The sequence below is a fragment of the Apostichopus japonicus genome, chromosome 20 (genome assembly GCF_037975245.1).
Source record: "Apostichopus japonicus isolate 1M-3 chromosome 20, ASM3797524v1, whole genome shotgun sequence".
In the NCBI taxonomy this organism is placed as follows: domain Eukaryota; kingdom Metazoa; phylum Echinodermata; class Holothuroidea; order Aspidochirotida; family Stichopodidae; genus Apostichopus; species Apostichopus japonicus.
In genome coordinates, this window is record NC_092580.1 from 9,922,009 (window position 1) to 9,935,987 (window position 13,979).

The following is a 13,979-nucleotide window of genomic DNA, read 5'->3' on the forward strand; positions in this document are numbered from 1 at the left end:
TAGCGTATAGCTGACTGCCTTGATTTAGGCCTACCATTAATAAAACAAACTGCAGCAGCAAATGAACGGTACTGTTTTATGTGCTGTCTCTGTATATGTATATACTTGAGAGTGATGCATGCAGGGCGATCATGGTTTCTTGCCATGTATCGTGATTCGGACAACTTTTATAGTGCCCCAAATTGTATTTTTTTCAGTGGCGTAGGAAGGTAATTTTGAGTGGGGGGGGCTGAAGAATGATGGCCGGCCTGGGGGAGGGGTCTAAGGGGGTGCCCCCTCCCCTTTGGAATTTTTTTGCATTTTCAGGTGGCCTCAGATGCAATTTGGTGCAATTTAGCACACTTCAACATCCCACTCCATTTTGTAAATAATTTTGCATTTTCACCTGGCCTTAGATGCAATTTGGTGCTCCAAATGAGATTTTTTCCTCATTTGGAAATGAAAAAGGGGTTTTCTGACTTGCGGAGCGGGGGGGGGGGCGGAATGATACTTCCGCCCCCCGTATTTTTCACCGGGGGGGGGGGCTGGCGCCCCCAGCCCCCCGGTTCCTACGCCCTTGATTTTTTTGTAAAAAGGTTAGTTACTTGATTTTACAATAGCTTAAAAATAGACCACCTATGTGATATTTTGAATGAACGAGGACGTCTATAAACGATGCACACTTTCCCTTTGCACTTTCCCTTTCATGCGTCACGGTGGGTGTAGCAGCAGTACCGTTGTGCGCCTTACCCATTTCAATACTTGTCAGAGTGGGAGTTGTCTTTTAGACGTTTCCATTCTTGCTAAGCCTTTGCTATGAACATTACCACAAACCCAAGTTCCAATGGTTTGCCTAATCCAGCAACAACAAACATCGCAAACCTGCTTGGTATTCTGTTGGATTTAAGAAATATGAAACCTCTTTTCCCCGCAGGACCTTTCTCTGGGCGTCTACGAGAAAGAATTGCTAATAGGTCAGCTAGTTTGACCCATGATTTCTCTGCCGGGTTACCGGGTAGTTCACATCTATGAGTCTATGACACTTGGTATCATGCAGCGTGCTACTACAGTGTCTGATTGAGTGTGCATTTCTTCAGCTCTTGCAGGCCGTGTCCCCCATATAGTTATACCGCAGCATTGGCCAAGGAACATCCAATACAACAGCGTAGATTCATTACATCAGAGTAGGTTGAATTAAGCGTCATTGACAACCCGTCTTGGATGCGTCAGTTCTGTTAAACGCTGACAACTAATGTGCGCAAATTACACCGATCCCGCAGCTGTACATGTACACTTCGTAATCAAGGTCTACGTTGGTGATTGGGCTCGTTCAGGTTTGTTTTTTCGGGGACTTCTTTTGGAAAGGAAAACTATACATGACAAACATTAAATGGAATCAACCCTGTACTGATTGATCAAGGAGTATTAAATGAACTTGAAAGGCGAAAGTAATATTCCACGATCAAAGTTTTTCTTTTGATTCAAGTTTGACTTAAACATCGTAACGTGAACATCGGAATTACCTGGATTTAAATGATAGCCTTACCCGTTACTCGTTCATAAGGACAGCAGGAACAAGTTTCAATATTATATCCGACCTGGCAAATGTTACTGTAACTTTCTTAAGGAGGAAAGATGGTGACCGCGTGTAAGAAACAATTCATGGATAGAACATTAACATTTCCCATGTCTTCAGTTGTAAATAACCGAAGGTGGACGATGAGAGCGCTTGTTATACTCTGTGAGTATTAATTTCCCATTTGGAAATTGGACAGTACGTACTGTAGTCCTAACTTACTAGGCCTACGTAACAAACTGCTTACTGTACCAATGAGAACACGTGTTGTAATTTTTGACCATCATCTGTTGACGAACACTTTCATCGTGCACATTAGGGTACTATGTTTTTAAGGCTAGGCTTACATGAGTCTGACCATCGGCTGTGCCGTTGTTTACTAAAAGTCAAACTCAGTAAATCATTTGCAGGATAGGCTTAACAATTTAGTTGCTCAATACTTATTTTATACGGTAAGCCTAATTGTCTCAAAAATGTGTGTCCTTCTGGCCTACTTTTCTAGCCATTTAATAGTTACATCTGATTGTTTGGTCGTCAGTTTGCCATATTTTAGTCTCTATCAAGTTGAAAAGAATTAAGAAAAATTCTCTCTTAACCTTAGGAAGTTAGGGTACTGCTTATTTCTTTGGTTGAAGCAAATCAATCTGTAAAGGTGGTGTAAATAGCAATATATTTAGAATAGTTCAGAGGTTATCCTGAATGTTTGCATGATGATATATCTGTAAGTTAACTTCATAGGCCTAAGCTCTTTCTCTCACTCAGTTTTAGAGAGTTTTGTAATATGACAACAGGTGGTGCCTTCATGAGTTGATAAGATTCGGCTTCCACAAATAGATCAAATATTATCTGACAGTACTATGAAGGCCTAGAGTTCTATCACCTAGGCTAAAGGTGACTCTTCTATGGATGGTTATATCTTTCTGTTGGCATACACTAAGTAAAGGAGACTATTTGTAGAAGTTAGAAACACAACATTTTCTGACTAGCTGTTATTTATCAATAGCTTAATTGTTAAAGGGATAGCCTGATGGTATATAGTATTGCTCAGTTGACTAAGAAATATGGGATATTGTCCCTTTGCAATGCATCCAGGCTGGTGTCTGCTTCACTTAGTTGAGAAAGGTGTCATTCAGGCTGAATGGTGGACACATACTGTACTGCAGGCCAAACGATCACCCATGTCACTTGTTCGTAGTTGCTTCTATTCAAAAACAATTAATAGAGCGAATTATAAAGTCCTTTAACTTTGAATGTTTGACACTTTACTTAATAGTCATAGAGTGCCAAACATGGATGCAAAACATTATTACAATCTGATCTGGATGAAAGTTATAACAATCACAAGAGTATGCATAAGGAGTTAATTGCTAACATTACACATTAATGTTGTTAACATTAAGCATTAATGTTGTTGAGCTTAACTATACTACATTGGGCTGATTGGGTACAAATGATGTACATATCCTTTAAGAAAATTTATCAAATGACTGAATCAAGGCAAAATTTTAAAGTTTTGTTTTTCTGGTTGTTCATGAGACAACCAGGTCATTAATGTTTGGGTTGTTCAGAAAACAATAGGAGAGATGTATATAGGATTGGTGGATAGCGTGGCATTAAGTCAATAGTGAAATGTCCTTTTTGATGGTCCGAGTGGCTGGTTCTCTGTATTTTGCTTTCTCTCCTTCTCCCGACATGCTGTGCAGAATCGTGATTCAACATCCAAAATACATTACACCACAGATCTACACAGCTGAACAGCTAGATCATGGGCCTACCACTATTTTAGTTTAAATTATGTCAGTATAAGTGATGGAGGGTAATACCAATTTATGATTTTACCTACATGGTATCTGGAGATATTGAATACTATACAATGCAATATGAATCTGATATACAACAAGTCTTCCATCAGACAACCTCCAAAGCTGATTTTGGTCATTTCAGACATTTGGTCATATATCAGACGACCAGAAAACCTTTGAAAATTTGCCCTGAGTGGAAAATCTAGCAGTGAAGCAATATATGTCTCATAATATATTCCTCCTTCAAAACACCTATAGGAGAATCATTCTTCAAGTCTTCTGGTTTACATCATGTCCTTAACATTTTTTTGGAAATGTTTAGACATTACACACCTGTCTCCCGGTTCAAGAATACTTTCTACCTTCACCTAGTAGACCATATTGTTATTTTACACTGTAGGTATTGAGCATTGAGGTCCATGTTTGATTGACTTTTCATCATTAAAGACCTTCATTCTAATGTAATGTTAGCAGATCATACTTCCCACCAGAATTCCAACAGTTTCATGAAATGTAAATTAATAAAAAAAGAAAAAAAAAGATAAGTTCAGCCAGGGCTGTCATATTGGAGACACTAGCCATGTGCTCAGCTCAGCCATCTTGCTGCCATACTACCTTACACAGTAACTCATCGTACTCATCTTGCATATCACACATTGTAATGATCAAATTCATTATCAATCAACTTTTACAGTTTTCTTAAAAACAGTAGATGCTTGAGGCATAAAGATCTTTGTTTACTTGGTTCTAAGCCTAAGGGATGTGCTAATCTGTCATTGAATATACTTGAAATAATCCGAAATCTCTCAAAAACTGACCTCGGGTAACCTTTCAACCATTTCCATGTGTTTTGTTTTATTGTTGTTTCGTGTAAATGGAATCAGCTGTGAATCTGACTTTCTCTTTGCTTTTCTTTAGAGGGGCAACCTCCCTTCATATTGGCTGTTGATTTATGCCTCAAGGTACCAGAAAATAGAATAGATAGGCGCATACTATTACAGCTGTAAACTGTAAAGACTGGAAGACCTCAATGTGTCAGTTAATTGTACATTTGCCTACAAATTACTATTACAATTTTCTTTTCCAAAAAATAAGGCCATAAAAAAAAAAGACAAAAAAAAAAAGGGAAAAAAGAAAAAAATGGTGGGATGGGAGGAAGGGGTACTCTAGATGAAAAGGAGACAACCCTTTGTGATTTAAATTGGATTAGATGGATTTAAATGAGCAAAACAGTTGGTACATATATGCGTTCTTCCTGCCATGGATCACTTGTGAATTAATTTGAATTTAGTTTCAATATTGATTATTGAGTTTGGTCAGCTTTGAATGTTGGTAAAATGTAACCACGGATGTCAAGTGAAAACTTGAACAGAATTTCTTAAATGCTATTGGATACTAACATCCTGTAACATTACAATATATCTTCGTCGGTTTCGCTCACTGAACAAAGTTTGATTTCCAATGTGAAGTGAGAGTTGAAAATTTGGAGAGAAGTATCCTAATGTACCTTTGCATACAAGTAAGTACTGACGTGGGTAAATACTGAAGTAAAATATTAGTGTCCAGATGAAGAAATACTGTAAACATGAATCAAGTTCGCTAGACACCCGCTAGTTAACATTCTCTTATTGGTAAAAATTGCAGGAAATTTTGTTTCCTTTTGTTTTGTCAGCGGCAGTCGTGAGTATACATAACTTGACTGACATGCAGGTTTTGGAATATGGTTGACCCAATGAAAAATATGATTTATTTAAGCTGTTCTTTGTTTATAAATCGCCTGTCTATTAATTAATGTGACAAAGGATGCATTGTTTACACATGAGCGGATACCCCTCAGTCACACAGATTTCTATGGTTACAATTGATTTCAGGGATATTAACCATTCAGTCCAATACAGAATATCTGTTGTCCCACAAAATTGAAGGGTGCTCTGTTGTTTATAAAGTTGAAAAGAACATGTTTTGCTTTTCACATGGATTTGTGTTTTAATGGAAAAACTATATGTTTCACAAACTCCTTATCCTGAAAGCTGATCAAATATGGTGGGTGTATGACTGGTCATAGGATGTAGGATTTCCATGACTTATGAGGATCAAAGTTTCAAAAGTTATTAATGCAAAGAACTTGTTAGGGTCATTGTACTTGGGAATAAGACTCGCAATATTTAAAATAGTTATCAAAAGTCAATGATCAATGGAGAAGTGATATGCAAATTTGGCAGTTGTATGCATTTATGCGTTTAGATCTTACTGTATGCATGCAAGGACTAACTACTGTACCATACAAATTTCAAAATTTTGAAGATTAGCTGCCAGATTTGTGCAAAGAACATCTCGTAAACTTTTCTTTGTGCTTAAACCTAATGGACTTCAAACTTGATGGGGCCAAGGTCATTAATACAAAATTTGTGCTATCAGTTTTTTTGGCACAAAATGACTGAAAGTGTCATACATTCGCATAAAAAAAGAGACTTTCAATATTGGATTTGTATATTGAAATATATATTAATGTAACATTTCAACAACATGAGGTCAATGAAGTTCAAAGGTTCCAAATATGGGTGTCACAGTCAGTGACACACAATCTGCCTAACTAATGTTTATAAATTATTCACTTCAAACTTGTAGTTCTAACAGTTAGTAATGACATCATTGTGGTCATATCATCCAATTTTGGTGTTAAATTCTGTATTTGAGCTTCATGTACACATGTTTGTTTCACTTGCAGCACAAAGCACATATGAGGTGAGAAAAATGAGAAGGCAATTTGATCCTGTTCTGTGCTGCAGTACATTAAACACTATATGGGTGGAGCTCCTCCTAAATGCTGGTCTGATAATTTATAGGTAACATAAGCTTAAGTATCATATTTAGATATATATAGAAAATTATTGCATCAAGCATGGTATTTATTAGTGTTTGCACGGGTTATCATGGTACCCGCCCGATGCAATACTACCTGGTTCCTAATTTATTACCCGAATCCTACCAAAGTGTGAATTAAAAAAAAAAAAATTGCAAACCTATGGTTAGGCAGATTCCCATTGACTTAGTGTGGTGTTAGGCTAATATATGTGGTCGAAGATAACAGCAATAACGAAGGTACCCGCCCGACGCGATACTACCCGGTTCCTAATTTATAACTCGAATCCTACACAAAGTGTGATTTAAAAAAAAAATGCAAACCGATGGCTAGGCAGATTTCCCAGTGACTTGAGTGTGGTGTTCGGCTACCATGTGGTTTAAGATAACAGCCATAACGAAAGTATTCCCCCCAGGCGTCACAATTTCAGCTAATAAAAAATGGTAGATGCTAGATTACCCCATTGACTTAGTGTGGTGTTAGGCAACCATGTGGTTGAACGTAACAGCAATAATGAATGTTTTCCATGGATATCTTATAAATGCGTCACAATTTCAGCGAATAAGCAGATTGTTAGGCTTAGCTAGATTTCTCATGCATTGACTTAGTGTGGTGTTAGGCTAACATGTGGAAGTAATTATTATTTATTCATTCCTTTATTTCATAGAAGGAAAGACTTGTTTAATATGGATTATAGATGGGATAACTAAAATAAATAATAATCGAAAGTGGCTTTTTACTAATCGTGTATTCCAAATGCGATCAAATTGCGCGAATCGCGTAATATTGCGGCTAATGCGAACCCTGGGCCTGCATAATACTGTAGATAGTAGTAGTAACAACTGAGCTAAAGGGATATTTTATGGTCTGATCCAATAGACGTGGAGAGCAAGCATAAGCAGCGGCGGCAGTGCGATGTTATTACTACTAATTAGTAGCATGGAGGTAAAACAGAGTAATGCTAATTATATTAAGTATATAATTAACAAGTTTTTGACAGAAAAAAAGCAAATAGAAATTATTGAGGAAGGTTTTATACCTTACCTTACACATACGTTTTTGAACATGAAAACATTGTCAGTAGAGGATATAATTCATTTATTATAGCATCCAATATGTAATTTCTTGAAAATCGTGATACAGGAGGGAAAACAATTTTTTTTCCGGGTACCCGGATACCCGACGGGTAACGGCTCTCGGGTACCCCGTTCCCGATTTTGGACCCGTGTAAACTAGTATTTATAGAAAAGAAAATTCAGTTCAGCTATGCATTATGTCACATCTAGTACAGTACCCCTGGGTATGGCCGATCACTAGAGACAACTTCAGACAAGGATGTTTTTCAGTGTTCTTATTAAGTGCATGTCATAGAGAATATCTTAATTATTTGAATGCATGTATATTAATTGCATATAAATTGTTGTTCTCCATATTATACAAATTGGCTGTAAAAGTGGCTTTCTAGTCATTTCGCCCAACCAGCCTGGTCATTTCGCCCAACCAGCCTGGTCATTTCGCCCAACCAGCCTGGTCATTTCGCCCAACCAGCCTGGTCATTTCGCCCAACCAGCCTGGTCATTTCGCCCAACCAGCCTGGTCATTTCGCCCAACCAGCCTGGTCATTTCGCCCAACTAGCCTGGTCATTTCCCCAACCAGCATGGTCATTTCGCCCAACCAGCCTGGTCATTTCGCCCAACTAGCCTGGTCATTTCCCCAACCAGCATGGTCATTTCGCCCAACCAGCATGGTCATTTCGCCCAACCAGCCTGGTCATTTCGCCCAACCAGCCTGGTTATTTCACCCAACCTTGATTAAATATAATACTTTAATAGTAAGGAAACATTCGGGAATTGTTAACGTTACGGGATACGAACCGAATATTAAGGAAACTTGAGGATGGATCAGTGTTTTAGGGGTTAGAAATGGTAAGGTTGGGTGAAATGGCAGTTGGGCGAAATGGTTGTTGGGCAAAGTGACCTGAAAAGTGACATAAAGGTGAAGGGGAAGCGGATAGAGAGTGAGAAGGATATGAAATTATAACAACAGACTCTTCAGTGAAGTCTACTGTATGTCATTGAACTGTCATGGGAACGGGGATATCGCGGTTCTGACTTCTCATAATTCCCTTGCCAACACATACAGTACAGTTTTATGTCCATGCATGGAACTACACGAGAGGGAAAAAACTGTTCAAGGAACATGAACACTTGGCTTGCAAATTCCAAACTGTTCACCAGCTCCTTTTAAGGAAGCTGTTTGCATTTATTTCGGTTAAGGTTCGATACCATCTCATCTTTAAACCTAATACTGTATTACAGATCATTAGCTGACAAGCCATCAATTGAAATGTCAGTTACAATAATGATTTCTGATTCCCTAGCAGAAGGCAAAAGAAAACTTTTTTCATGGATGGCACTTACATGTAGACATGTGTGTTTAACAGCTTGGCCTGTAAAGTGATAACTCTCCATGAATAGTTTGTATTGACAACTTTGGTAATATACAGATGTCACATACATTATATGTTCCTCCCCCCACCCCCCCCCCCCTTGATTTGCTTTTGGTGCTGGTCCCAAAAACTTACTCAACAACTTCGGTTCAGCTTTAGTGAATCTGATAGGGTGGTAGATGTTCCCTTATGAATATTAGCTTTCTATCAATTTTTGGCAAAGGCCAATGGTCAATTTGAGGTCAGTAGTGGTTCAAATCTGAAAGTGTAAACTTGTAAATAATTTAACTCATTAAGTCTAGCTTTGAAAATTGATGAATCATACTTACCTTACAAGTATAGATGCCATCATGAGTTTTTAGTCACTATGGTTTTTCTTGGAGGTCAAAGTTCGCTGAGAAGAACAAATTTTCAAAATTGAAATTTGCTTACTCAATAAATTTAGCTTTACCAAACCTGGTATCTATGCTTCTTATTGAGTTTTTGGCTGCAATTTTTAAAATTTGAAAATCCAGACCTACCTAACATACAGTATATATAGTGAAACTGATACTTGGTACAGCCTGGAGATAGATACCACTTACTGAGTTCTTGTTTGGAAGATCGAAGAATATCAGAACCCACCCTCCCCCACCCTCCTGCATGTTCTCACAAGTCTCCCAAGGCAGTGAAGTTTGCAGTGAAGTGAATTTGTGTACTGTAGTCTGATGGTCTTCCTGTCCTAAGCTGTCAGACATTATTGCAGTACTTAGCCTGTTATTCGTATTGTCCTTTGACATCAGACACTAGCAAAACTTGAAACCTGTTAATTGGTTGTCGTATGACTTTACATGGTCTTCCTGTCCTAAGATGTAAGACACTGTTACAGTATTTAGCCTGTTGGTCGTATTGTCCTTTGACATCAGACACTAGCAAATCTTGAAACCTGTTAATTGGGCTGTTGTACAACTTTACATTAAGACTGTACTGTAGTCTGATGGTCTTCCTGTCCTTAGCTGTAAGACACTGTTACAGTATTTAGCCTGTTGGTCGTATTTTCCTTTGACATCAGACACTAGCAAAACTTGAAACCTGTTAATAAGCGAGTTCAGAGTTTGCATTGCGCAGTGGAGGTCAAGAGGTCAAATAAGAATACTCTCGTTGCGACGAGAGTTGTATGCTCGTGTACCCACGTTAACTTAATGAGCACTTACAGTAAACATTAGAAATCGCATAATTTACGTCTAAATTTACTCCGTGTTTTCGCTTTGGGATGGATATTCCTACAAGTCTGGAAGAGTTTAAACTTTGGAAAGTTGACAGACTGAAGGAATTTTTAAAGAAACGAAAGTTGAAGATGAATGGCCGGAAAGAAGAGTTGGTTGCTTTAGCGTATGCTGCCGTTCAGATGAACATTGCTGAAGTTAATGAAGCAGATGCGCGAAATGAAAGGGCAGATGACTACGCATCGGTACTTCAGGTTGAAGGAAAGACCATGCCCGATCCTCTTTCGGATTTACCACTTGCATGGGAAGGCGAAATTGAAATGAAAAAATGGCCGCCTTGCATGTACATTGATATTGCACATTATTTTACCAGTATTGATAACATTGAACTGAAGCAAAGACTGATGACGGACTATAAAGATGGTAAAGTCTTCAGCTATTTAGAGTCTGGGTGGCTCAGGGAAATATTTTACAATGCCATTTCTGCCGAGTCAAAGTTGTGCTTTCTAAAGGCAGAGTGTACACCATCGCAGCATATTATTAATATTCCTTGGAATAACCCCTGGAAATCCTCCCACCCACTATTATTTTTTATAATGTTCTTCTCCAAATAAAATAAATATATATATATTTTTTTCGAACAAATTGAACCCACCCTATAAGCGGACAAACAAAAACGAATGACAGCGAATGACCGAATGACAATTGACTTTGTACAGGGTTAATTATCATTCGCGAATGACAGCAAATGACAGCGAATAACAACGAAGGACGGTGGTGAGTGGATATAAGAGGGATAAGAGAGAAGAGGTCCCACCTTTATGATCAGTCTGGGAAAAGAACCTCCACCAGGGAGGCGACCGTCCCCTTGCCCTGGGGGGGGGGTAATAAAAACAATAATTTTTATACAGCAACAATTTTTTTTCATGTTTTCAATTCAAGTTCACGGGGTAAAATCCCACAGGACAAGTCAAACATCTTGCTCAAGAATTTACCGAAAACACCGGTCACAGTCGCAAAATGTCAACTCGAATTTTTGCGATTTAAACCCCAATTTTCCGATTTTTTGCGTGGCTTTAATATACCCACAAAGTCTGAACTGTGATATCCGGTTGAAGCAAATGTCTGTGCTGTCCTTTACTTTCATTCGTTTTAGTCAACGCAATTTTTTAGTGTGTAGGCCTACAACATATTGTCATTCGTTATGTGTAACGCAATTGTCATTCGTTTTAGTAACACCCCCCTATAAGTAGTAGGAATATGCCAAGAATAAGACTAAGCTTATTTTAAATCACGCATAAAAATGAAGAGAACTAATATTTCTTAACATGAAAAACCATGTAGTTGCAACTACAAGATACCAATGCCTCTACTATGCAGTGTTCGTTGATGGACGTAAAAGCAACGAGTATGAGGATAGGTTATGTAGGCCTATTTAGATCTACAGTTCTGTCAGTGTCACTGTTAGTATTTTAGACTCGAGTTGCTTACGATATTCTCTAAAAAACAGTTCAGGCTCATAGTGACAAACAAAAGGGCAAAATAGTTTGTTCCATGCTATATTTTAAATTCATTTCCGAAAATTATCAGTTAGAACTTCCGCGAAGCATTAAGACACCTGCAACCACGTAAGGTCGCGTAACCCATACGAAGGATACAGTCACATATACTCCTTTTCCCCGTTCGTAGGCCTATATCAGACTAACTATTTCACGTGCGGACCTGTGTTCCATTATATTCAATATTATTATGAAGTAGTTTCAGTCAATTTATACACGTTCTTAAGTCGTAAACAGGGGCGTAGCGAGCGGGGGGTGTGGGGGGTGTCACACCCCCCCAATAATTTGGTCGCTGTCGGCAAATTTTGGGTCTGTCGGCAAAAGGAGAAAAGGTGAAGAGAGCGGAAGGGGAAGAAAGAAGGAAAGCTGAATAGAGAAAAGGAGAACGGGAGCTTCTTCCGTGCCAAATTTGACTTAAAATATGCACCAGATTGCATCTAAGGACGTTTCAAAACTAAAAATTTTCCAAAGGGGAGGGGTAGACCCCCTACCCTTAGACCCCTCCCCCATTTCAGTCACCACTTCCAGATCCGTCGGCAAATCAAATTTGACTTAAAATATGCACCAGATTGCATCTAAGGACGTTTCAAAACTAAAAAGTTGCCAAAGGGGAGGGGCACCCCCTCCCCTTAGACCCCTCCCCCATTTCAGTCACCACTTCCAGATCCGTCGGCAAATCAAATTCTCCACACCCCCCTAACAAAAACCCCTTCGCTACGCCCCTGGTCGTAAACACACCAAAATATGCACTAGAAATAAATTCCGAATGTCGCAGTAACCCATTCTTAGTGCGATTATCGTTATGAAAAGCTGTCATTGTTTACGTTTTCCGAGGATTCAATTCTCAGTTGACCTGACCCCAAGTGAGAATCGGGCATGCGCACTCGTAACTCTGAACTCGCTTATTGCGCTGTTATACGACTTTACATTGGAACTGTACTGTAGTCTGATGGTCTTCCTGTCCTAAGCTGTGAGACATTGTTGCAGTACTTAGCCTGTTAGTCGTATTTCCCTTTGACATCAGACACTAGCAAAAATTGAAACCTGTTAATTGCGCTGTTGTACGACTTTACATTGGAACTGTACTGAAGTCTGATGCTCTTCCTGTCCTAAGCTGTGAGACATTGTTGCAGTACTTAGCCTGTTAGTCGTATTGTCCTTTGACATCAGACACTAGCAAAAATTGAAACCTGTTAATTGGTTGTCGTATGACTTTACATGGTCTTCCTGTCCTAAGCTGTGAGACACTGTTACAGTATTTTAGCCTGTTGGTCGTATTGTCCTTTGACATCGGACACTAGCAAAACTTGAAACCTGTTAATTGAGCTGTTGTACGACTTTACATTGGGACTGTACTGTAGTCTGATGGTCTTCCTGTCCTTAGCTGTGAGACACTGTTACAGTTTTTAGCCTGTTGGTCCTATTGTCCTTTGACATCAGACACTAGCAAAACTTGAAACCTGTTAATTGAGCTGTGGTACCACTTTACATTGGGACTGTAATGTAGTCTGATGGTCTTCCTGTCCTAAGTTGTGAGACATTGTTGCAGTATTTAGTCTGTTGGTCGTATTGTCCTTTGACATCAGACACTAGCACATATAGAAACCTGTTAATTGCGCTGTCCAACTACTTTACATTAAGACTGTACTGTAGTCTGATGGTCTTCCTGTCCTTAGCTGTGAGACACTGGTACCTAGCATGTTCGTTGTTTTGTCCATTGATATTAGACACTTGCACCAGTTGAAGTCTGTTTAGTTGTGTACATTCCAATGACTTTTGATTGGTGCAGCAATGTAGACGGTTACCCATACTGCCCTGTTTTTGAACAGACATTAATTAGCATAACTGATTCAGGTCAATATTCATACCAGAAAAAAAAGATCTAAGGAAACAGAAGAAAATAATTAAAAGCAATAACTTCAAGTATGATGAAGAAAACTTTCCATCTGACAGCAAGAACTGAGAAAAGTTGAAGTTTTGACCCTCTCCCCCCCCCCCCCCCACAAAAAAAAGAAAAAAAAGTGGTTTCCATGTCAAAATAGCCCTGATGTAATGGGGAAATCCTTATTTTTGAACTCAGTACAGCTTGCTGACTTGGAACAGCTTCTTGTTTTGAAGGCCTCTCAATCCTGAATCTTCTTGCTTTGACAATCATGAGTGATGAAAACAATATTTAGCAATGAATCTTGTTACAGACACTACCTCCAATTTCCCGGTTTCTAGCCCCAAATCAGTTCATGGCCTTTTGTAGCTGACATTTGAGCTGTCTGTCAAATTGTCTATTTATGGCTAAAGGAATGACACACACATACCAAAGGTTGCTTTGAAATTCTTAGAATTGATGCTTATACCATTCTGCCTTAAATTATGGAAAATAAGAGCCTATTGGGAGGTTGAGCGGTGAATTCAGAGTTACAGTGAATAATTTAATATGAGACTGGGTATGGTTTGTCTGCGATTTGGTTTTTTTTTTCTTGGAATTTCGTTATTACTAGAGTTGACTTCTAGTCAATTAAACTGTTGACAGAAAAGACATCACTTCTTA

At 38.7% G+C, this 13,979-nt stretch overlaps 1 protein-coding gene across 1 annotated transcript in view; it reads left to right on the plus strand.

The window, feature by feature from the left end:
• Positions 1 to 763: 763 nt before the first annotated feature.
• LOC139961092 (uncharacterized) overlaps positions 764 to 13,979 on the plus strand; it is a 54,558-nt gene continuing 41,342 nt past the window's right edge. Inside the window, exon 1 of the mRNA XM_071959976.1 lies at positions 764 to 1,720. Within this exon, the coding sequence (XP_071816077.1) occupies positions 1,615 to 1,720 (106 nt within the window). The 5' untranslated portion in view covers positions 764 to 1,614. The remainder of the gene's footprint in view (positions 1,721 to 13,979) is intronic.